At 46.9% G+C, this 25,522-nt stretch overlaps 1 protein-coding gene across 1 annotated transcript; it reads right to left on the bottom strand.

Annotated features, from left to right (window-relative positions):
- Positions 1-807: 807 nt before the first annotated feature.
- LOC140655217 (sucrase-isomaltase, intestinal-like) lies at positions 808-24,016 on the bottom strand. The gene is made up of 9 exons (XM_072869386.1): positions 23,739-24,016; positions 23,165-23,267; positions 22,933-23,078; positions 12,706-12,874; positions 11,929-12,025; positions 10,688-10,800; positions 2,251-2,376; positions 1,067-1,198; positions 808-813 (listed from the first exon to the last, which is right to left on the bottom strand). The coding sequence occupies exons 1-9, from the start codon at positions 24,014-24,016 to the stop codon at positions 808-810; spliced, it is 1,170 nt and encodes a 389-aa protein (XP_072725487.1).
- Between the last annotated feature and the right edge of the window lie 1,506 nt (positions 24,017-25,522).

Here is a 25,522-nt window from a genome sequence, read left to right as displayed (position 1 = left end):
TGCTCGGCTCACCTTGCAGACAGGCAGCTTTATCCTAATGTCTACCTTAAATCTTTCCTGCTGCAATTTAAAGCACTTTTCTTCTTATCCTGTCCCTGGTGGTTATGGAGAGCAAATTACGCCTCTCTTCTCTGCGGCGACGCTTCGCACCCTGCATGCGCTGCTCCGCGTCCCGGCACTCCCGAGCCTTCCCACCCCAATCCTTCCCAGGCGGTGGGGCTGCCTCAGCCTGTGCCGGGGAGTGCAGCCCTCCTACTCCTGCACTGCTGGGGGGCCCTGCAGAGCAAGGTCTTATGCATCTGTCAAGGAGTTTTATTTAATTCCTTAATTTATTTAAATTTTTATTTACATTTCAATTTAATTGGTCTCCAATTTCCTTGCCACCATTGGCATTCACTTAGTTATTGTGACAAAGAGTAATTTCGGTACAAGGACATGTATGGGGACTTGCTGGAGAGAAAGAGTAAACTTTGTTGGAAAAACTGATGGGGAAAAAGATGGAAAACTCTGATTTTCAATTCTGCCCAAATTAATTCATTTGGTCATACGTCAATTTTGGTTACAGGTTCAACATACATTTTCCACAAATTTTCATGCAAACAAACATCTCTCACATTAATTTAGATAAAAAGTGAATATAAGGCAACATGAATTGTAGTTACTAGCTTTCCAGAGCAATTATGAATAGATTTTTTCCACTATTCAGCTGTTTTTGTGTGCATATTAAACTCCTTTGTTCATTTCCAGGAAAAGAATTGCATTAAAGCAATCCTATCTCAACTCAGCCCTGAACAGAGGCAAAATTTCTCATAACTGAGTAGGAAAAAGTGAAAGAGAATTCATGTTATGGTATAGAGGTGGTGCTGGTACACAGATATCTGATAAATGGAACACATTTAAATATGAAATCTGTGAGAAATTGTTCTTCAGCTCTTCTCAACAAATGACAAAAATGGAAAATCTGCTACAATAGCATGCGTGCATTAGCACCTAGATACTGCTGTGAATGCTAGGCTGCAAATAGTTCTTATAAATGGAGAAATAATTAGCAACATTGTTTATTTACCAGAATCACGACATTGTGCATTCCTTCCTTCTTCAGCTGTTGGAGGTACTCTGGCAGACCTGCATAATTCACTTTATCATAGGTGAAGTCCAGGCGACGTTCCATGTAGTCGATATCAAGATGTTGGACATCCTAAACATTTTTAAAGTAAACATTACATGAGTACTGCGTCCAGCTCTGGAGCCCTCAGTTACAGGAAAGACATGGACCTGTTGGATCGGGTCCAGAGGAGAGCCACAAAAATGGTCAGAGAGATGGAACACCTCTCCTGTGAGGAAAGGCTGAGAGAGTTGGGGTTGTTCAGCCTGGAGAAGAAAAGGCTCCAGGGAGACCTTATTGTGGCCTTTTAATACTTAAAGGGGGCTTATAAGAAAGATGGGGACAAACTTTTCAGTAGGGCCTGTAGCAATAGGGCAAGGGGTAATGGTTTTAAACTAAAGGAGGGTAGATTCAGACTAGATATAAGGAAGAAATTTGTTATGATGAGGGTGGTGAAACACTGGCACAGGCTGCCCAGAGAGGTGGAAGATGACCCATCCCTGGAAACATTCAAGGTCAGGTTGGACGGGGCTCTGAGCAACCTGACCTAGCTGAAGATGTCCCTGCTCATTGCAGGGGGGGTGGACTAGATGACCTTTAAAGGTCCTTTCCAACCCAAACTATTCTATGATTCTGTGGTTGAAGTATTTGATACAGAAAATCAGAATGTATGCAACTGCATTTCTAAAAGGTAATTAATGTATGAAAAGAAACCTAAGAGATTGGCTGTAATAATTGTAAATAATTGTCAGGCCAAATTCAGCTCCTATAAACTTACATGGTAGCAATGGACAAAATGGAAATGTAGAACTCCTAGTTTAGCAACTGTTTGGCAGTGATATGCATCAGAAGTACCACAATTTATTTTTAAAATGCTAGCACCTCATACTGCGTAACAGTAAATCCACACCAAAATCACCTGCTATGCAGCCAAGAGCAGCACTTAAACCTCATGTTCAAAGCCCACTTTAAATGTTCTTTTAAGCATTATAAAGATATTACATGCAAAATCACCTCATAAGATTATGAACATTCTTTTATTCTACAATTCTCTTTGTAGGATAATAACTTTTCCTCTATTACAATTTTATTCATCTCACTTTGGATTGTAAAATTAGCATACACAATGAAAATATCATACTTACGTATGGGATATCATAGTAGTGCATGCGATCAACGGTTTTCTTTAAAACATCAATGCTGCCATAACCCCATCGGGAGAGATGAAATCCCAGAGACCAGTAGGCAGGCATGTGTGGGCGTCCAATGGCCTACAGCAGGAACGTGGAATACAGAAATGGAAAGGGTGAGGTGAAGAGAAGTTATTCTGAAACACCAGGAGAGGCTCCCAGCTCATTTAAGCCACGAAGATCTGGGCACAGGTATCACACACCCATGAAATACCCTTTCCTTTCTCAGAACGGCCCACGGTACAGCATGCTTGGCCTCAAAAAGCACTTCTCCTGGTGGATCCTTGTCCTCAGCAGAGGCTCTGAGTGACACCGGCACTGAGCATCACTTCTAAGAACACCTCAGTGGAAGACACGGTGTATAAAACCCAGGCTAACGTTAAATGAGGGTCTCGCTGAGGCCTCAGCCTCCGCACAGTAGCACATGCCTTCACTTACACGGCGCACGCCGGCAGAAACCCAGCGTGCAGCCTCGCACCGCCTCACCTGTGCCAAGTCCACAAACCCTTTGGTCAACAGCAGGCAAATCTCTGACGCTACACAGCAACGTCAGCTTTGCTAATTTCTCTTGCCATGTCCAGCTGAACTAACTCATCAAGAGTCTGATGTTTATTTGAGCTCTCTGAAGTTTTAATTATATTTACACACCACCCTGATGAAATTCAGTTACTTATGACTGACTGCTCTTATTGCTGGCCCACAGCATTGTGTTGCCAGGCATTGACAAACCTCTTCAAGGTCAGAGTTACTGTTTGGTCCCGAAATTCTCAAACGAAACACAAGGTAATGAGTTAAATGTGATTTTATAAATATTTCATTTCCACTGGCTCCACATAATCCAGCTGTAAATTGCATGAGGAAACTCGACTGAGAGCACAGGGGAGCGAGGCATCCTGCTTTGCTTCCCCCGGTGAGAGCTGCTCTGGCAACCTGGGACAAGCAGCGAGCAACCACAATGTGTCTGTTCTAGAAATAAGCTGAACTCTGGCGTTGCCTCATTAGTACACACTGATGTTTTCTGGGGGACGTCTCTTGAAATCCTTACTCCAATTTTAAGCGGTTAGATCCCATGAAATTAACCTTTGTTCAGTATTTCTAACGTCCTTGCAGGCAATACATGAAAATCAAGTAGCTAGTAAGCACCCATGACTTATTAATCAGTTGCAGCTATTGACTCCCTTTGGCTAAATAACTGTTCCTCCCTTATTTCCTTGTGGATCTCCATAGTTAGGTAATGATGCTAAGAAGTGAAAAAGAACAAAACTTGCATATTGGCAGCTAAATGCCATCTACTTTAATTAAATAAAACAAGGCACTCCTGGCACTCTCTAGAGATTGCAATGCATAAAGGCACATCTTCCTATGGGATTTTCTCCAGTAAGAGTCTGACCTGCGAAAGCAATGCTGAACTTGAAATTGCTCTAAAATACATCACGGATGCTACAGCTGGTGGGATGTGCAAACTGCACCAGACAGAAAAACAGATGCAGGAGAGAAGCAGGGAAAAGCAGAGGATGTTTTAATGCACCTGAGCTGGGGGAGCACACAAGGTAAATTCCTTCCAAACGAGAATGGCTTTTGGACAGAAAGGCGAACTTTAAGCACTAAGCATTACAAATTTGGCTACACGGTGTGCTTTCGCTTGTTGGGATGCTGCTATCTCACCTAAGAAAAAGCAGGAGGAGGCCAGAACAACTGGTGAGGTTAATGGTTTGAGTCCCTCCCAGAGGGATGCTCTGGCTGAGCAGCACAGCTGCCCCATATGCCTGCTACTCGTCCTGTTGCATCAGACTTAACTCTCTTCATCCTCCTCAACACCTACTTCACCTCTAACTCAGCTGGAGGCTAAGCCCTTCAGAGGAAGCAAGAGCAGCTATCAACAGCATGCTCCTGACACAGCTGCACTTAGCCTTCGCTGCACGCCGCTGTGCCCTTGCCGGGAGAGGCCCTGGACAGACGAAGGTGGCCCCCTGCCATGTAGGGGGAGGCCAGTGGGCAGAGACACGCCATTGCCACTACGGTGCAGTCTCGTCTGGTTACACATGTCATTAGTTATTTCCAGCTTGTGTGGACACACTTGATCCCCCCCAGACCTCCTTTCAAGCTCTGCTGGGGTTTCCTGAGGAGAGCTGAATGGGGCATGATGGCTCGGGATGATCTAGACACCCTGTGAGCCGGAACCAAGGTGTCCAGCAGAGCACGGCAAGCCTCAGGACAAGAAGTCTGCTTCTCTGTCACAACTGCACTCTCCATATAAAGGATAAATTCATCTGATGAGGCAGCAGAGCTTGTTTTGGACCAGCCAAGGCTGCAAGATGAGCTCTGTGAACCTCACCACTTTGTGCTCCTAAAGCAGATGCACATTTTGCCCTTGCTTTCTCTACTGTAAACAGAGAGTGACCTCTACAAACAAGGTTAAAAAGACAGACCAAAACAAAAGAACTCCCTAATGAAATAAAATGTTTCATGCACAGGCTTCTCCCCTTGGACAAGAGGAAGAGGGAAAACCAGCTGATAAATATTAATCCTGTGGCTGAACGCAGAGCCCAGTGCCCTGGCAGGATGTCTGCATGGCATCCGCCGCCTCTCCCCAAGCGGGCTGGGAAACGGGAACCACCATGGGGCTGACCAGCCTGGGCAGAGGCAGCGGGAACCGCTGGGCAGCCCTGCTCCAGGTCCTGCAATACCCCAGGTTGCTCCTGGATGGGGAGGACAGTCAGCCCGGGAGATCGCCAATACAACATGGTTCAAGAGCTGGATGGGGATTTGCTTCTGCCCCCATGTCCTGCTGAGCACCCAGGAGGACACCAGTGGGGCTGGAGGTGGAGCTGTGGCCACCGGCATGCCGGCCAGGGTCCTTCCCAAAGGGCACATCCCCAGCGCTGGGGTTTGCTGAGGTTCAAGTGCTCACCCTTACGCGATGGGGCTGTCTCGCCTGCGGACCGCAGAGCTGCCCCACAGCGAGGCAGTATTTTGTGACAGCATCCCTTGAGGAGTTTGGGATTACAGCTGAACCAACTGAAGAAAATCCACCTTGCAAGCAAGATATTAAGTTTTAAAGCAATTAGTTCCCCAGGTTCACCAGGCTGGCGCATCTATGGTGAGCTTAATTGAAATCAGCAGAACATTTGAAGAGGAAGGATGAAAACAGGGCAGCTGGGAAAACAAATGTTCTTTTTTCAAATTATGCTGCGGACTCTAATGGATCCCCCTGAAGCTTCCTGATAAAGTAACTGACATATGGTACCTACTCGCAGATGGATCAGCAGAGGCAGGGATATAATTTTGCAAACCTGAAAATTCATGTTGGATTTGATATATATTTAGGATCTAGTTAATTCATATAGATTGCATTCTGCATACAAATGATCATAAAATGCAGCAGGCAGAGAAAGCTTGCTTGGCAAAATTGACTCGCATAGAATCAGAAAAGGTAAATGAGGTATGGCAGGGGAACTAAGGGAGGAAAACATGAGAAATGCAGAAACAGCAAACATATGGGGTATCCAAACTGAGAAAAAAAAAAGGGAAGATACGGTAGTGCAGAAGCAGAAAAAAACACAGATCCTATTTTTGTTCCACAATTCCTCCTGCACTTGGTTCTTAAATAACTCCTGGTGTTGTTTAATAAATTCACTGTTAGTTTTTCCAGGTTTACATAACTTGGCATTATGTACTTTTTTTAAATTTTTTTTTAGACGCACCTGAGAGCTGATGAATCTAGGAGGTACCCTGGAAGCATTTTGCAGTAAGAATATTCAGTGAAAACATGTATATCTAACAGCTGAAATCTGTGCCCAGGGAGCAGGTGATCTGTATTCACTTTCCCTGTGTTGGGTTACTGGACAAATAACATTATTACTATGAGCATCAAGGACATCAACTAACTTATAAATGCTATATAGTAAATCAGGATCTTATTCTATTACCACTATGACCAAAGACTTCGGTGCGAGAGATACGGCTGAAGAGTTATGCCCTATATATCATAGAGGCCGTAGAGAGAGAGACTCTTTCCCATGCTTACAAAGGAGCTGAGATCTCCAGCAACACAGGTACAGGGGCTCAACATGAAAGATTGCTAATCTTGCACCCTAATTAGCCGTATAAAATGACTCTTGAAGCTTGATATTTGCTTAAACTTCCTTTCTTTAAGGAAGAGCTGTAGGAGGAAACTATAAAAATCCAAGTGGGCTAATGCTCTGGATTTAGACACAGAAATAGCATGTTTGGATAGTCACACAATGGCTAAATTACACAAGTGCTCCTATGGCCCAGATATCTGTATCCAGCTCATCCCCTGTGGCTGAGGCAGGCAGGTGAGTGCTGTGGGCACCTAGTCAGGCAGGGGGCAATCTTCACTCAAAGTCTACACACAGAAGCTGAACTTTGTTTTAGGAGAGCAAGAAAAAAGGCCCTGCAACTGCTGAACCATTAAGAAGATGCTCACAACCTCAGGAGTCTAAAAATTTTAAGGACTTTCAATGCCAAGGTCTTCAAACCTTGTTCTTTGCTGCACAAACACTTATCAGGTGCTAGTCTTTCTTGGGGGACCCATAAATTCAACTGTGAGACTCTCACTGAATCATCTGTGATAAACTGTAGGTACAGGCAGGTTCCCCATGTTATCTCTCAAACAGAAGGCTGGACTAGAGACCCCCTGATGTCCCTTCCACCCAGAACTATCCTACGGTTCTGTAAGGAGGAAGTAAACCAGCAATTTCCTCTCAAAACAGAATTGGAAGACATGCAGTATGCACTCTTAAAGCTTGTCATCGGATAATTTGTGATAAAATAACAAATTAATGGCCTTCACTCCACCCAACAGCTGTTAAATGTCCATTTGTTGATCTATAACTTTCCTGGGTGTCTTGTTATGGAGCTCATATGCGACTGCTACGCACTGTTACTCTGTCCTGAAAGGCCACCAGTGGACTTGGCAATGGTGGTCTGGTATTAGGGCTGGCTGTAGAGCCTCAGCTAGGCTCAGCTCAATGACTGAGCTCTTTAGCTTATTACTGCTTTTTCCCATCCTCCTGCAAGCTGAGGCATTTGCCATAAAAAGTGAGATTTGTGTTATATAATTGTTCCGCACACTGGACCTCTTCTGTAGTAGGAGAAAGGTGTGATCACTGTCAAATATATATATAGCTGTGGCAGGACTGTCTCTGATGTGCCAGGAGCAGCACTCCTCGCAGCTGGGATCAGGGACAGGAGGGAGCAGAAGAATCAGGACGGAGATTTCTCCTTCCTGTTGCACGATGCCCAGCACATGCCCCGTCGTTGCCGTCACTGCTGTAGTGCTGTGGTGCCACTGGCAGGATGCGTCCCACAGCCCACCTCTGCTCCACGCAAGACACAGCAGGGGGGACAGAGGCACCACCATTCAGCCCTCTGCTCGCCTTCCACTCCCTGCATCGCCCTCGGAGCCCATTTAAAGCAGATTAGCCTGGGCCAGGCTGGCAGCCGGGGCCACCACAGCTTTCGCTGCCACCTGTGCTCACCCCGAGGATGCACAGAGACACTGGTGGCCCCGGCAGGGCAGCCGCAATCATCCCTGATCACCACGCAGGGAGCCCCACTCTTGGCACAGCCTGGCTGTCCCCAGCTGGCCACGCAGCAGCGGCTCTGGGCAAGAGCCCATGGGCCACCCCTGGGTGTGGGCAGCAACGTGGAGACGTGCATGGGGAATGCCTGCATACACCAGAGACCCAGTAAAGAGCTTCATTACAAAGCTGTCCGAAATCACTGGTTTGGAGGGACCTGCATAAAAGCAGTGAGCAGAGCTAAGCTCCTAAATCTTTCACAGACACAACCATGGCGGGGGCCAGGGGGGTTGCTTAGGTCTTGAAGTGGCACTGAAGGCAACAGCACAAAATGTTTGAGAAAGGTGTGGAGCACTGTGCTCTGGGGACAGCTCCCTTGTTCTCAACGGCCATGCACCGGCTGGCACCTGGCCACCCTGCCCTACCACTGGGGCCATCCTGGAGGGGATGCAATGGGTGGTCCCTGCAAAAAGCCCCGTGCAGTGATTTTGGGCAGATGCTTGCACAAGCGGGAGGTGGGTGCCGTTCCCCCAAGGAGCTCGTTGCAGCAGGGCAGCCTGGCCCCATCGGGGTCCCTTGCAGCTGGGAGCTCCCAAAACACCACTTCCCAGAGGAGACCCATGCAAACAGCCGAGAGAGCTGAGGGATGCTGCTGAGCGGTGCCTTGCAGACACCGGTCACACTGCTCCTTTCCACCCCCTCTCCTTCCCCGGAGCGTGACAATGACCGCACAGGAGAGTCCTCTCAGTATAACAGAAAATACAACTGAAAAATAAAGTCTTTTCTGTCTCCTTCACCTTCCCACATATCTTGTACATAAAAGCCAAATCATTACCCTAGAGACTAATAATATGGTAATTGTAACATTTGCGATACAGGAATTTCAGGATGTTTACTGAAGAAGTTATTATTTCACTGTGAAATTGCTACCATGCATTCTTTAAGATTCCCTAGAGAGCTCAGCACAAGCTCGAAGAATACAGAACAGGGGATTTTTTGTCCTGGCATGTGACATGTCTAGTTAGGAGACGCCCACCGGCTCCCCTTTACCTTGTTTTCTCCGCTCCAGCTCCATTTCCAGAGAGGCAGGGGTGGAAAGTGAGCTGCCAGTACCCATCAGCTGGGGAGTGAGAACTCTCTCATTTTATTTTCAGCTGCTGGCCACCTGCTAAGCCACAGAAATGCTGCCTTCAAACACCAGTGAAAGACTTTGAAAAGAAACGGGGATGGCTCTAATCTCCATTGCGCTGCCGCAGCGACTCCTCTGAAATGAGTGCTTTCATCACAGAGATCACAGCTGCGGCTAGGGGGGACACTGCTTTACTTTTTCTTTGTTTCTTTGGGTTTTTTTTTTGTTTGTTTGATTGCCAATGTGTAAGTTCAAAACCCAGTTTGCTGGTTGGTCTGGGGCACCAGGGTTGGAGGTGGCTGGTGGGGAGGAGGTGCAGAAGGAGCTGGAAACCTCCGAGCGACAGAGCAGTTGCTCCCAGTCCGGGATGCGGAGGGGCACCAGCCTCCCACCTCTTTGGGAGGCACCACCTGAACCTCTAGGTCTAGGCTAGGAAGGTCTAGCAGAGCTCACCACCCTGGGGAGGCTCCAGCCTTCCCAAAACAGTGGCATGAGCGAGGCTTCTTCTCCCTCCCATCACTAAAACAGAACCCAGCAATACTTTCCTTCTGGGCTAAATCCTCTTTTTCCCTTGGTCCAAACCACAATATTTCTGTTCCCTTTTCAGGCACTTTAAAAGAAGGCAAGCGTAGGATATGGAGGCTTTAAAAAGCCAGAAAGACAAAATGTTTGCTGAAAATCAGAACTCAGGCCCCTTGGTGGGGCGGTGGAGGGGAAGGCAGAGCACATGCACATCTCACCGCGAGCTCCGGCTGCCCGGCTCCGGGATGCCCTACGGCAGGCTGCTCAGCACCCCTGGTTGCAGCTTAATCTTCAGGGTCTGCACGCATGAATCCCCCTCCTAACAGTGATATGCCCCTTCTCAGCTTCAGTCCACGCTCTTTAGGCTTAGCTCTGGTTTCTTTATGTACAGAGCTTTGTTCTGAGGTGGCAATTTTCTGTGCAAGGCAGTTAATGCATCACCTGGCATTTGGTGACCAGGAAGAACATGTTACCTGCTACTTCTTTCTGGGCGGCCCTCAGTGGATAAGAATTGCGTGTACACTCTCAAAACAGCTATTTGCATGTGTACTCTCAGTTCTTTGGAAAACATTGGGCAATTGGAAAACAAGTAGTTATGCTCTGTGAGACAGCAGTAAATATGTTTTTTTCACATCTGTGCTCTCCAATGCAATTACATGGGTTTTCATTAGTAAAAAACCAGGCTGACAGCTCCAAAATCAACAGGCAATTCCACTGGCAAATAAAAGCTTGAAGCCTTTGAAGTTCATTCAACATGACTGAAGTCCAGCAGGTGTAAAGTTCCCAAACATTCCCATCTGTGCTCTGCCTAGTTTGTTTTCTCCGTCCATAGTATCAAAACACAGTTATCGTCATGTAGTGAAGACTGTAAAACTATCACGGCCTGGAGAAGAGTAAGCTTGGACAAATTTCTTTCTAATCATTGCACCCCTTTAATGCACTCCTGCTCTCAGTACTGAAATGCTGCAGGAAAGGCTGGAGACGTGCATTGAACGCCCAGCCACTCTGCTACACTCAGACAGACCGTTCGCAGATGCTTGAGCACACACCAGGTTGCCCACGGACCTGAAGCTACGGCTTTGTATGAACAGATCAGGACGAAGCTTTGGCTGCGCTACCTGCCCATACTACCAGATACTGACAGGAGTTCATTACAAGGTACTGCCCCGCGTGCCATGTGCACTTTTCTACTAACCTCTGTATATTGCTGAATTACATTTTCGGGAGTTGGTCCAAGGAAGACATAGAAGTCGAGGATCCCTCCAATAGTGCGGAAAGTTAGGGATGGGTTTGGACTCAGAGAAACATCTGAAAGGAAAAAAAAATCGTTCTCAGTACAAACTAGCTCTGCATGGGAATGGTTCAAAGCTGCATCAGGGGAGATTCAGACTTGACATTAGGACGCATTTCTTTACTGAGAGGGTGGTCAAACACTGGAACAGGCTTCCTAGAGAGGTGGCCAGTGCCCCATGCCTGCCAGTGTTTAAGAGGCATTTGGACAATGCCCTTAACAACTTGCTTTAACTTTTGGTTAGCCCTGAAGTGGTCAGGCAGTTGGACTAGATGGTTGTTGTAGGTCCCTTCCAACTGAATTATTCTGTTCTGTTCTGTTCTGTTCTATTCTATTCTATTGTATTCTATTCTATTGTATTCTATTCTGTTCTCTCCTATCCTATTCTAGATGCATGCATGCTGGGCTCTTCTGTGCACAAATGTTTCCCTAGGCAGAGGTGGCTACACATTCAAGTCACTACCTGATGCCTTGTGGGTACGATCGGATGAGCAAACAGGACCTGTACGTAGGCTAGCAGTTGCCTGGTGTTTCTATAATCTCCACTTTCAGATTGGGATTGTGAAGCAATAAATCATAGAAAACCACACAGAATAGATTGCACAGATCCATTTGCCTCAGTTTCATTTATATAAAAAGGAACCACAAGCTTGTGTTTAGGGTTCCTCTATGCTATTTTAATCTTCTTATTGGAAGTCATTGCCTGCCAGGGGAAACTGATTTTATAGACTGAGTGAAGATTCCCCTTTTCTGAAATTATACCACTGGATTAATACAGTAAAGTGACCATGGCAACGCACAAAACTATTCTCCACAGACAGAATATAGGACTAACCTAAATTGATTTGATTCAGTTATGCCAGTCCCAGAGGAAATTTCTTCTACCTTCTCTTTTCCCTGTATGTGCATCTATTTAAAAAAAAAATTAATCATATATTTTCACTGAAAATACCTTACCTTGTTAAACAGTCATTCTAATGAAATCCCTTTGAAAAAATTATAGTAATTCCTGGAACCTCAGTTATGGAACAGTCACTCACATTTGTACCACATTGAAAAAGCAATCAGTAAAACAGTTTTTTATATTTACTAATTTACCGTCTTTCTATATGCGGTCCATATAGGGAATCCATGTATCTTTTTACCTTGTGCATTGGAGTTCAGAAGGAGAACACCATGGGCGTTGGAGTCAGCTTCTACACACATATAGAAAGGGTGAACTCCATAGAGGTTGGCAAACGACTGAAACATAAACAGCACATTAAGTATGGCTTGACTTTGCTATTTTTCACCATTTTTGTCACCTAGGTCCATATGCAAAGACAAGGAAATAAATTCATTCATAGTTAGAAACTTGTTTTGAAAGGTTGGGGCTTTTTTCACCTGAACTGGTGTGAAGTCAAATTGATAGAAGAGAGTCATTTTTTCTGCCTCACCACAGTGCTTCTTATTAGCCTCTTTTAGTTAAACCCTCCGTATTCTGCCAAAACCTCCAAAATGGCATGGATAGGAAATACTTTGCTAGTTAAAATAGACTCATCACCACCGGCCCCCATTTAGCCAAACGTCTAATGAGTCCTGCTAAGTCCAGCTTGTTTGGATGAACAGGGATTGATCCAATGTGAAATTAAATGCTTTCCTGAACCAAGATCTTGTCACACAAAATACTTTTTTCTGAAAACTAACTGCACTGTGAGAAAGCTTCTGATGAAAAGTTCCAAAATCCCCTCAAAATGACTCATGATTTTGTCATTTAATTAAAACTTACGACACCTGCAAAGCTTGTGACATTCCGTGTTTGCCATCAATTCACATTAGCGGTGTTACCACACAGAGAGAGGTGCTCCCTTGGCAAAGCTGTACCTCGCCACCTCCTTTTTGTGACACAAGTTTAGGAAAAAGTGTTGCATGAAGTGAATTACCGTTGGTGCCTGATCCCTGCTGAACATGCCATAGGTAGCAAAGTCCATGCTGTGTTTGAAGGACGGGTGTTCATGTTCACCAAACCCATACACTGAAGTGGATGGCACAGTAGTTGTGATCTGAAGATACTGGTTGGAGAAAAACAGATCAACCAGGGGACTGTCCCACCTGCAACAAATAGAGGGAGACATGATTAGTTTGCTTATCTTTGGTATGCATAATTTTAAGTTCACATCTGGCTATTTATACTTTTTCTGTATTTTGGAGAGTAACAATATTGAAAAAACATTAAATTCTATGCATGCCTCTAACGTGCTTAACCTAACACACATTAAATTCATCTTGCAATGGCTGCAGACATCTCATCTACTTATACAATAAAATGCATCAGTATAATTTTGAAAAGAACAACTAAAATAGGAGAAGACACTATCTATAATCCTATTACCAAAATAAGCAGTTGCTTGTGCTATTTCTATGACAACCAACAGGGCAGGCTAAAAAATGTTATTACACAGTGGGGTTCAGAATCCTTAATGAGAACGACACTTAGTTGTTATCAGTTTTTACTTTTTAATGCTTTGCTGGATCAGGACCCGAATACTCTTGTTACCCCCAACTTTATGCAGGCACCTAAAGCAGAGGGACAGCTTCCTCCAGACTCTGCTTGAATGAGGTGTTTTTATTGTGATGACTCTCTCCTGCTTCTCTCGCCAGCTTAATGCCTTTATTTCTATTGAATCATCTGTGGACACAGGCTCACATTTTAATTAGGTGTTACATTCTGTTTCCTATCTCTAGTGCTATAATGAGCTGCAAGCTAGATGAAGGAGAACATAGTCAAGCTGTGGAGAAGTGCTTCGTTAATGGTACTATGTATGCCACGAGTACCACATTTAGATAGCACCCTCTCGAGCCTTGTTTAACCATGAATTTGTTACAGCTAATTAAAATAAATGAGCCAAAGCCATAGAGTGCACAAGTGGCATAACTCTCCTTTTAATGGTCTTTTGTCAATGATTTTGACAAAATTAAATGGTTGATCAAATTGACCGGTAAATCAGAGAAGTGGAAGACGGGCTGTGTCGGGGGGGGAGCAGCGTTACCCCTGCGAGAGGAGCGCTCCCTGGTGAGCCCTGGCTGCCACCCGTGCCACTGGCACCCCTGCCTGGGGACAAGTCCCCGCTGCTGGGAGGACTGGGAGGGCACCGTCGCTCCCACCACGCCAGCCTCAGGCAGCTCTGCTCTCCCCATGGGGAAACAAGGACAAGCACTCACAGGGATGCCCGGAGGCAGAGCCAAGGCACCCTCCTGCCTCTCCATGCAAAAGGCAGGCACAATCCATCCCTAAAGTGTCCTAGACAAGTCCTAAGTCAAGCACATGTACTGAAGGGTCTATGTATTTTTGAAAAAGTCTGTTTGGCCTTTCTCACAAGCAGGAAAAGTAAGAATTTGTATTTAAGTCTTGATTTGGAGGTTTGCCAGCAGCAGCTCTCCCTCCCTTCCATCATCTCCTCCACCTACACACAGTACTGAATAAGGTTATTTTCTTACAGGAAGGTTAATGCATGCAAAATATCCCTGAGAATCAGATCCAGCCCTTGGCAAACAGAGGCCTTTCTGCAAGAGGCTGCTGCTATGTAGGAGCAAGGATGGGCTCTGGAGCTATATTCCTGTCCAAAGGAGTGCCGTCACGTAGCTCTGTTCTGTGCCAAGGCAGGCAGTCACTGCTCTGAGAAGACCACGGGCTTATGCAAAAAGCAAAGGATGCCGGAGGGGAAATGGTTTGGGAAGCGCTTAAATATCTGTCCTAAATCATTGAGCACTCTCCATGATGTCTCTTCAGAGGACATGAGGCTTTGTACGTTCATGGTACCCACATTACGGCACTGACATTTCCCATCGTGAGAGCAATTAGTGTTACCATGGCATTAGAAGTGCTCCTTCTGCTCAGCAAGTCCTCTCCCTGCCCAGGAGGGTCACCGGGGTGGTGCAGACCACAACCCTAGGAACAACCCCTCTGCGCCACCACATCTTTAAACGTCATGGAGAAACTCTTTTATACCTCATGCATTCCCTCGGGCCACCGTCTCGCCCTCAGCTTCTGCATGGCATTGCCAAAACAGTGCTTCTCTCTGCACCCCTCCATCACTCGGCTCCCCGGGGGCTGCCACTCCCAACAGCGCAGCTCCCCGTGCTGTGCTGCCAGCCATTGCTCTCCATCAGCCTCATCTTTCGTTAGACCTCCGCTTGCCAGAACGGCCGTGTGTTCAATACAGCATTAACTATGACATAAAAAGACTGGTAATGACTCTCTCTTTTTTCCAGGCACCATTATGTCTTCTCCATCTGAAGGAAAGCATGGACAGGTTTTCCCCCGGTGCCGCTCTCTGCCTCCACTCCCAAGTGGCTGCCCTTGTGCTCTGCAGTGCACTGGAGTAAGCTGTTGTGTTATTTTATGTGTTTACTCGTATTGTGTTGGGAAAGAGCAATCATTTCAATGAAAAAAAATGATTTCTGTCATTCCTTAAGCACTTGGAGACAATAAAAGAAAATGTTATATTTCTCCCACCTCCCTTCCTGCTGGTTTAAAGCAGATAGAAGGAACAAAACAGGAGGCAGCACAAAATGACACCATGTGCGCAGGAATTTGCGTGGTTCTCCTCCGACAGTCCTACAAACCGTAACAGTGCTGTGATGGACAACAGAAAGGATCTGAAAAATCTAAAAATACAGCTGAGCAGTTGTTCACTGTCAAAAATTCAACCCCTACCAGCAGTTAGACATGGCAAAGCCTGTGAAGACGAGAACCCTTTTCTTTGCACAAGAGATAATAGCTGCACTCAGGGTCACTGCTGAAAGTCCTAGCCCTTCACTGCCTCTGGGGTGGGAACACTCCTGCCCGTGGAAATGCAAACTGGCCTCCCCACGCGTCTGCCTGGCCCGTTGCTGCTAACAGTTGCCTGCTGCCTGTCCGGGAAGTCTGGCTGATAAAAGCTAGCGTTTTCTTCCAAACACCGGGCACTATACTCAAGAGTAAACCTCTCTATTTTTTAACCTTGTATCAAGGAAAAAAAGAGTGAGTCAGGATTGAAAAGGTCTGTGTCAAAACTAACATTTCTGGCCAGCAAGCGAACCAGCCTCACATCCAGCAGTCAGCCCTCAGGCCACTAGGACAAAACATAACTACGGCAGACTGGGGAAGTAGTATTAAAGGAAGGTGGGTAGGCAGATAGATAAAACATCCTGTTCATGCTGAAGGTGTAGTTTATGACTAACATTGTCACGACGTTTGAGGGGGATGACTAAAAAGCAGTATAAAATGGTTTTCAGAATTGCAATCATCAGTCCTTTTTAATACATACTGGTCATGATGATTTACCTGGTTGAACAACTTAGCTCTGTTTGAAGTTTATTGGAGACCAATAACCGCAGTGTGTGCAACGGCTTGGAGCACTGACTCTCACCTGCTGTGAGCAAGCAGCTCGTGGCACACACTGAGAGGTCTTATAAAACCTCGGAATTAGGAGACCTGGGACATGTATATGATACACCATTAGGACATGCATAATGCATTATTTGGACATTCAAAAATAATTTTAGGTTGGGAGAGGGGTTTTTTCCTTCTGTTTGCAATGAAACCAAGAGAAATGAGCTTGTTACTTTAAGGTGTGAATCCCTCTCTCACGCAGTCACTTGGAGAAAATGTCCTAACATCTGCTTTTCTTGGCCTCCAGACCCTTTGGAAACCATAGCCTTGCGAAAGGGAGCACGCCGTATATATTATCTGTGTACAAATTCAAGTGGAAACTTCACATGTCTATCAGAAAAGTGGGTCTAAGCCTCCTGGCAGAGCTTTGGCATACCTTTTCAGAGGGCACGGGCTATCGCTGTATGCGCAGGTTGCCTATAAAGCAGTAAAGCACCTTAAGGACTGAGGAGCATAGGCCCTATTTTCAGAAGAACCTCAAATATACTTGGCCCCTGACTCACACCACTTGAGCTGCTGGGGAGCATCAGCTTAGGAGCCCAGGTCTCTGTGATTTTCCATTGCTCTCAGATCACTGAAAAATGTTTTTCACAAGAGCCGTATTCCTTATTAGCTGTAAGTCTTGGGGCACCACTGGACTGCAGAAGGCACACCAAGAATGAATTTTTATATGCTTATCTTACTTCTAAGGTGATTTATCAAATAGGTGGAGAAAGTCAGCACGAGTAACCAACAGATTTTCCACAAATGTGACATTTTAAAAGAAAGAATTGCAGGGTATATTTACAGTTATTGACACAATTCTGCTCTACTTCTACTGTATTCATTGTCATGGTATCAGGGCATCTCCGATAAGTGGCTGGATATATAATGCTTCATTTTTGTTCTGAAAAACACTTGGATAAGTGATGTACCTGCAATACTTCTTGCCTACGTAACATAAATCTTAATGATTAGAAGACTAAAATAATGGCTCATACAAACTAGGAGCAAACCCAAGCTACCCATGATGCACACAATTTGCTCCTGTTGCTTTCAGCAAAATTGCAGTTTAAGACAATAGTGTTATAAATCATTCTAATAGCCTTGCCTATGTAAAAACGCCTTCATGGTAAGTGGCGTCTGTGCTTACTACCACAATCAATAAAAAAGGCAGCTGAACTCTGCAGCAGCCTTTTTGGAAATTAGGGAAAATCTTGATTAGATTTCGGTTATTTGTGCCGTATCTTCCCAAGTGTGATAGCAAACGAGGTATTCCAAACTCTTAATAGAGAGAAAGGAGCACTTATCTGGCTTGGGAAAAATGTTCTGCCTTCCATTATTCGTATGACATCATGAAGGAAAAGTCAGTTGGGGAACGGATATTAAAGTGGAGAATCAAATCAATAGTCCATCCTTCTGCAGTCTGTCTCCAGCAATGGCCCAGGCCAGATATCGCAGAGGAAGACATAAGATGTCACTCAGAGCCAGTCTTGCAATAATCTGCTTATGGAGGAAGTTTCTGGCTGTTTTCATAGAATTAGCTTATGTTGTGAAACATGGAGACAAAAATATTTGGGTTTTTTTTCTACAGATGATTTTTTTATTATGCGTGAATGTGTATCCTGCTAAGCCTCCTGTGTCAGCACTGCCCTGGGGCAATGAGTCCCACAGAGTAATCACACACTGCAAAATGATGATGTCTTTGTTATTTATCGCTGCCTTAAAGCAAACAGTTCCCGGCCTCTTAGTCTCTGTTCTTGAGGAAATCTATGCTTTCTGGAAGCCTTCGTGCTCACACTTGATACTCCTTCCTCCAGTGGTTGCTGCTGTTAGTGGCAGGAGCAGAAAGGAGAATAGTACTCAACCTGAGAGCACGTGCCACTAAATAACGCAGAGGCTCCGTTTTGCTCCCTTGCCTGCCTTATTACAACCCAATATTTTCTCTCCTGTTTTTATCACTGTAGGGCCCTGGCCAACGACGGGCCAGTTTCCCAGTAGAGCTGCAAGATCAGCTAGGATAGCGTGAATGAGGATTTGTTAAACTAAAGCCGATTACAAAATTCTTGACAAAACGTTTTGCCACTGACCATGCCGATTTGCCAAAACAGGAATTTTCCAAGCCTCATGGGAGTGGGGAGACGTTCCCCGCAGCCTCCGCTGCCCCATGAGGCCAATAGTTTGAGAGGTTCACCTCCGGGACTGGAGACCCAGGCCCCAGTCACTGTCCATCATGGTTCAGATCTAAGACTTGCAGCCTTAAATCAGCTGCAAGTTTGGGTTACATCCTGGGCAAAATGGAAAACACCTGACATCTGTATGGGAGCAGGGGCTCTGCCTGCCCCTGGTCTCATCTGACCTCCTCAGCACCTCCCCAGCGAATGCATGAAGGTGGAACCTTTTCACCCCCACGGCTTTGGAAACCTTCCCTGGCCACCAGTGAAACAGCAGGAGCGTGGGAGAGGGTGAAGAGGGGCAGGAGCAAGCAGGACTGGATAGGACAGACAAAAGGACAGCAGTGGAGGAGGAGGAGAGAGGTAAGAGGGAGGAAGCCAAGAGGCATTACCGGGAGGAGAAAGGGAGGCAGCCCAAGAGCTCCTGGTCCCAGAGCCCCCAGCAGCTCCTGGATCATTTCCCTGCACGATCCCATCTAATTTTTGCCCCATGCAGGCGAAGCAGTGGCTGTTGCCTGATTACCTTGGAGCAAGCTGAAAATGTAGCGGGACTTGGCCTTTTATTCTTCCTGCTGGCTCCACGTGAGGTTTGCAATCAGCTGTTAATGGCTCTCCCCTCACATAATTCATTCCTCTCCCCTGTTATTGTGATTACACGGAGCCCTGAGTTTGTCTTGCCCTCCTTGAGCCAGCGCTTGGGCAGCTCGGCTATGGCAAAGGCTCCTTGTGCGCAGCGAGCGGGAGAAACACCTGTAAAGCACATTCAGGAATATCTCAAAGTCTCCACTGCCTCTCCCCTGCAACGTTTCCAACATGGTATTAAATCATTCCTCACGAGGAGGAGGCTTTGTGCGCATGAATGGCAGAGCTGGGAAGGGGTTTTACCGCAAGCAGACAGATGGGGAGCCTGCCATCAGCTACCCCATCACTGCAAAGTCTGCGGCGCAAAGACACTGATGGCGGGACAGGCTGCACCACAGCAGGACAGACTGCACCACGGAAAGGACGGGAGAGAAATACAAGCGTGGACTTTCAAAGAGCAACCCAAACCCATACCATGTTTCTGCCCAGGACAGGAGATGCTCCCTCCCCATGTGGACTGTCAGCTGTGCCAGAGCACTCCAGGGATCGTGAGGGATTTTAGGCTTTTTTTGGGGGGTGGGTCATCCAGCAGTATGAAGCTGCTGGTGAGGGATAAGGACCATCATGTAAAACAGCTTTCTGAGGATTTGGGATTGCTTTACAATGAGAAAGCATTCCTCAGAGACGTTAGAAAGGTCCAGCAGAGCGCCTGGACCTGGTTTGGCGTAGACACGAGTTACTATCCACTCACACCCCGGGAGTGCAACTGCAGCACCTGTTGAAGAGGCTTTATTTGCCTACATCAACTGTTCTGAGCAACATTTGTGTGCATATGAAGATTAACGATTGATTCAGCTGTTCATTGAGACAGCAAGGCCATGGCCGTTCACATCTTAAAATAGGAGACTGAAGTCCCCCCAGGTGTTACACGCTTGCCTGTTTCTCAGGGACGCCTGCCTACACAGCCTGCCCTAACCCGGCACGGCCGCGGAGGCCGCCGGCTGTGCAGCTCAGCCCCTGGCCCCAGGAGTGCTGGGTGCCCTGGAGCAGCAGCTTCCATCTCTGGAAGCAGCCCAGAGAAAAAGATTTGGGGTTTAGCACCTTCTCTGCAGACTGCACCTGGGACAGGGATGAGGGGACAAGGCAATGATGAAGACGCTCTGCAGCGGTTCCTGCTGAGCCCTTGCTGCAGCCGTGGAGCACACTCAGGCCCACCTCTCACGTGTCCCAACTTGCCTTTGGGCAGGTTGAACTAACATGAAAATCTACTTAACATGCCAGATGCCACCGGTGCTCCCCCGGACCCAGCCAGCCAGTGCAGTCACCAGTGGGGATGCTCCTGTAAGGCTGCTTGCTGAGGGCTCATCCTCCCCAGTCAAGAAAATGCAGCAGCCCATGGCTTTTAGGTCAGGATATGTAACCTGCTTTCCTGTTTTGAAAGAAGATTTCCATCTGCACAGCTCTTCTGGTGGCTAAGGAGGTTGCAAATCCCTGGAAGTCAGGCTGTGGAGGTATCCCTGGGCATCTGCATTCACTCACTCTGGCGGGACGGACTGGCAAACTAATGAAAGGGAAGCATTTTTTCTCCTCACACATGGAATTTAACTCCAAATATGATTCAGCTGTGAGAGGAATGGCTTCCTGCCGGGATGTGATCCTTCAGTCTATAAGTACTGGCTGTGCCATTTCACATGAAACAAAAATTCCCGGGAACATATAATTTCCCTTTCTATATGCAAAATCCTGCGTCTCTGCTGATGAGAATCTTTCAGTAGCAGCACTGCCATTTTTTGCAGGATAAAAACCCATTAACCGCACATTACCTTCACCTGCAATTGCCTCTTTCCAGGGCCGGCTGCATTTCAGGAGAACTCCTTTACCTGTCCGGAGGCAACGTACACTTTTCCAGCAGCGATGCTCGATAGCCGAGCATTGCTGCTGAGCGCTGTGCCGATGCTACTAACCAAGACTGCCCTCTACCTCCCCAGGCTCTGCAGCACATTGCTGCTGCACCCCACGCCTGTGTCGCTGCTGAGCGCAGATTTTGGGGGACAGGGGGTTGCCCCACTGCCAGGGGTGCAGAGGAGGCTTCCCCAGGCCCACGGCAGGCTGGTGAATGTGCCCTCCTGAAAACCCGCTCAGCCAGGACCAACTTGTGCTCCTCTGCCTCTCACTGGAGTTGCGCCTTTGGCAGCTCAGCGGATCAAACCCTGCATCTGCTTCACGGCGGGCCCCTTCCCTTGTCTGGCATGTCCCAAGTTTGAGCATGCCCTGACTAACCGAGCCTAAATCCTTGGGTTTTACGTGAAGATGAGGAGGACTGAATGGGAACGGGCCATGAGCTAGCCACTCACCATGTCTCGTTATGCATTCACCTCTTACATCACCATCCCAATTAATGAGCCTTTACAAAAATCTCTTATTACAAAGAGAAAAAAACTGGGCCTTTAACGTAAGCCCACTGTTTTCACAAAGCTGTTAAGTCTAACAAGGAATTAAATTATTTTTCTTATCAGAGTAATGCATAATACATTAATTTCCAATAGCCTGCAAAAAGAAAACTTTACAAAATTGGCTGTGACGTGTATGAAAAGAGATGCCACAAGATTGTAATCTAAAAGGATGGACAGCTAATTAAAAACCCAGGGCGGTGGTTCCATCTGCAGACTCAAACCATTCTAGAGGCTGTATCGTCTTACTTGCATCACATGTGTTAAGTCATCCTGACATTGCTCACAAATATAATGCTTATATTTTGAGTCTGTTTAACAAAGAGTTTCTTGGGAGGGGGAAATCTCAGCTGATTTTTTAGTTTCTTGATTTGGGGTTAGATTTTCTAATGCATGAAATGAACCACTTGGATCCCAACGACCTTCTGGGAATGTGCTTGCACTAGTGGTGGGGTGCAAGACAGGCAGAGCTGGTGCTGAGGACCCAGCAGCCGCACACGTGCTCTGAAGCAGCCCTTTAGCAGCCGGAGCGCACCGCGTGTGCTCCCAGAGCACACCTCCCGGTACGGTCACGTGGAAGGGACCTAATCCATGCTCCTCAGGACCACTGCAAGGTCAGCCAACGCACAAGAGGTCGGTATAATCAGGAGATTCACATCAAAAGGTGCTGCTGATCTGAATTAAAATGCTAATATAGATACAACCACAGCCTGATGTGTACGGTACCCATATTTCTACATACTGTGCATCTCCTTTGCCTACCTGAGCCAAGTGGTGATAACCCAGAGCAGTCTGTATCACTGTCATTTGTCATCGCAGACAGTCAGAGACTGCTGCTAATGCCACGCTGTAGCATTCCCGAATGCAACTGGCAAGAGCGCACCTTGATTGGCACGCAGGGAGACACTCCTTCCAAAAAACTCTCTTGCTAAGTAGCATTACACACTAGAGATGTATTGGTGGAAGCCAAGAAAATGGGAAATTATGACACCTGGTGACATTTGCTGGTGAGGGGAGCTTTTGCTGAAATTACACTTACAGTACCAGCTTGAGAATACAGCTGGTGTTTTTGCAGAGTGACAAACTAGACCCACAGATGCCCTTCACTGAAATCAGTGGAAGTTAGAGGCTTACGGCCTCTGTGGCTTTGAGCTTTAGTTTCCCAGGCCTGCATCTTGGAGAGTGTCAGGAGATTTGGTGCTCAATTTCTGACATATTTAAACACCCCAAATTTCAGAAAACTTAGCTTAGTGCTTTCACAAGTTGAGTCTACTGGCATCCCAAGATGTGACACCATAGCCTCAAAAGTTATTTGACTTGCTTAATAATTTTTCCTGCATGCATGCAGATAATCTCCCATTAGACAGGTACATACTTCTGTTAATAATGGGTGTTTTCCAGGGACAAGGCATAAATCTGTACTTATGCCACATGCAGTTTGTGCTTGAGCCTGTATCACAGAGACCCAAGCAACAGGGTGTGCGGAAACAGTGCTCGCCCCATCACTCTTAATTTCTGTGAAAAGCGATGTTAATGACATCTGGTACTCACAGCACTGTGCCGGTGCTTTTCCTCTTGATCTTGAAGTGCGAGGAGTCATCCGTGAGCTCCACATCATAGCTGGCCTCATTGGCAGCAACCCCTGGAGAGTCGATCTTGAGTGGGACTTCAAACCGCTGCCTCTTGGGGTCGTAGAGCTAAAGCAAGGCAGGAAGGAGGCAGGTTAGCCGGGTCATTAGCATGCATTGCTTTGGGTAAATGATTCCCCCCTGCCAATACTCACCCTGAACCGGAGTCTGTCCCTTGTCTGGAACTCCACTTCCAAGACAACCGGGGAAATGTCATTTCCGAAGAGGGACAAGGCCTGGCGTTTGTTCAGCGTTACCCTGCACAGAAACACTCACTGCCGCCCACCGCCACCGCTCGCTGCCTGTGAGCACCCTGGCAGGGCAGGGGGGAACAACTCGGGTATTCTACCTCAGCTCTTTAAAAATAAATCATTGACTCATCGAGAGAAATAATCTCTGAGGTTAGCTTAGGCTCTCCTAGCTGTTAATGGATAAAACAGGCGCTCCTGAAGCAAGGAGACCTCATGCTCTACTAGGACACAGCTCCCAGGGTGGGAGGGACCCCCCTGTGCCAGCGCCTGGCTTCCTCCCCGGCGGCGTGCTGTGAGCACAGGGTCCCAACTCTGCGTCCCTTACACGTGGTGAAACACGTCCGTCATCCTTGTCGCAAGCCGAGCACACGGCAACCAAGCAGCTTGGGGAAGGTCTCCGGCGAGCTGCCCCCAGGGCGGCGGCAGCGGTCGCCGTGCGGTGCCGGACTGCAGCACCGGAGGAGCCGCGCACGCTTACCTCCAGCCTTTGGCTGTCCTCTCAGTGTTCCCGCCCCGGGAGTAGCCGTAGGGACTGTGCTCAGGGAAGAAGCACCAGGGAGCGTTGGCCACGTCGGTGGAGCACCACGTGCAGCCCCGCGCCTCGCAGGCCTCCCGGGAAGCGCCCGGCTGGGGGTGACAGTCAACGCGCTTCTGCACCGCCACAGCCCCGGCACACTGCCCGTCCTGGCCTGAGCCCAGGCACCCACCTAGGGCTGAGCCCGGGGAAGCAGCAGTCAGAGCAGCAGGCAACCACATTAAAAAATCCCCACATTACAATGTTCTTTAGTTATCCCTCTTTTGTTGTGTTTTTTCCCTATTTTGGGGCTAATACGCGTGATTCTTTTGACCTAGATGACGGCAGAGCAGCATGCCTGCTCATGACTGAGACAAGAGCGACTGGTTTCTTTTACAAGCCAAGGCAGTGGGTCTGTATTGTTCAGTGCTCAGAGCTGCTGGTGTTACGCTGAAACACGACTTGCTTGAAATACTCATGGAAAGTTAAATAGCAGGCTAATGAAACTGCTGGTGAGGCACAGGAGTAACACTGCAGGCTAGTGGAGCAAGAAGTGTACTTCAGTAAAGACTAAAACTGTTATAGATATTAAAATACTACATTTTTTGTATAATTATTCTCTCATGTTATACACAGAGGTTATCTATAGATATAGATACAAACACGTGAAATCAGCATGCACCTGTGCAATATATAAATACAAAAATACTGATTACAGATATGTTTGTGTCAGGCTTCATTTCTATATTATCACTACATCTATGTAGCATTAGTAGTTTGTGTTCATACAGGTATGGTAATGAGTAAAGGGAAAATGCTGGCAGTAAAAGAAAAGGCACAAATTAGTAATTTGCAGAGTCATCCAGACAAAAACCTCGTAGTAAGGTGCTAAATCTTTTCCTTTCTGCAGCTGCAGGTCGAGCCCTGTGGTTCCCGGTGACAAGCCAGCCTCCTGAGAGCAGGGGGACCGTGAGACCGGCTGCCTGCTGTGCCAACAAAACGCTCTGTTACCAAATATTCTTAAAGAGAGCAGGCGTACTGCAGACAGCATGCTTATTTTGAAGTTAACTTATGTCATTTTAGTCATTACAGTAATGTTCAAAGACTAAATCTACTTGAAAGATAATTGCTCTTTTCCATAAAATGAGTAATACCTCTGGCTTTAAATTTTTTTTTTAACCAGACTGCTGTGTGCTTGAAAGCTTAAAACGTGATTGCTGATGCAGCCTGGGCTTCTCCAAATAAAGAACTTTACAAGCAGATGTGCACAAGCAATGATTATATGTACTGGGAAAATTTACAGAATAAAACCATAGATTCACTAGAAAATGCCATCATGCTGTGATGCCAGAGTTGACTTCCAAGTAGGGGATGGGAATGCAGAAAAGCAGGAGCTGAGTGCTGTCTACATTTGTCTTTTGAGAGAACTCTCATCCCCCTTTGATGCAGGAGCATCTGATGCCCAGGTCTGACGCTGCCGGGATGCGCAGCAGAGCTCGCTCCTCCCTGCCACGGTGCCTCTATCACCGTCCAGAGGCAGGAATTAACGGGTGAAGTCCCGTTAACCTTCGCCAGCTTCCAGATAGGGGGGCTTGGCTTCCACCTTTGTTTTCTGGGGTGGGCAGTCAAGCCCCACAGGCTGGCTGCTTTCTGTCCAGCATTCACCCCCCGGAATTCTGATCCCCTTTTTCATCCAAAGCATAATAGGAATACGAACGTCCCTCTGCAATCCCTAAATTATTTCTTCT

The sequence above is a fragment of the Ciconia boyciana genome, chromosome 1 (assembly GCF_034638445.1).
Source record: "Ciconia boyciana chromosome 1, ASM3463844v1, whole genome shotgun sequence".
Taxonomy (NCBI): domain Eukaryota; kingdom Metazoa; phylum Chordata; class Aves; order Ciconiiformes; family Ciconiidae; genus Ciconia; species Ciconia boyciana.
The sequence above is the reverse complement of the archived record's forward strand: the minus strand, read 5'-3'. Positions and strand labels throughout refer to the sequence as shown.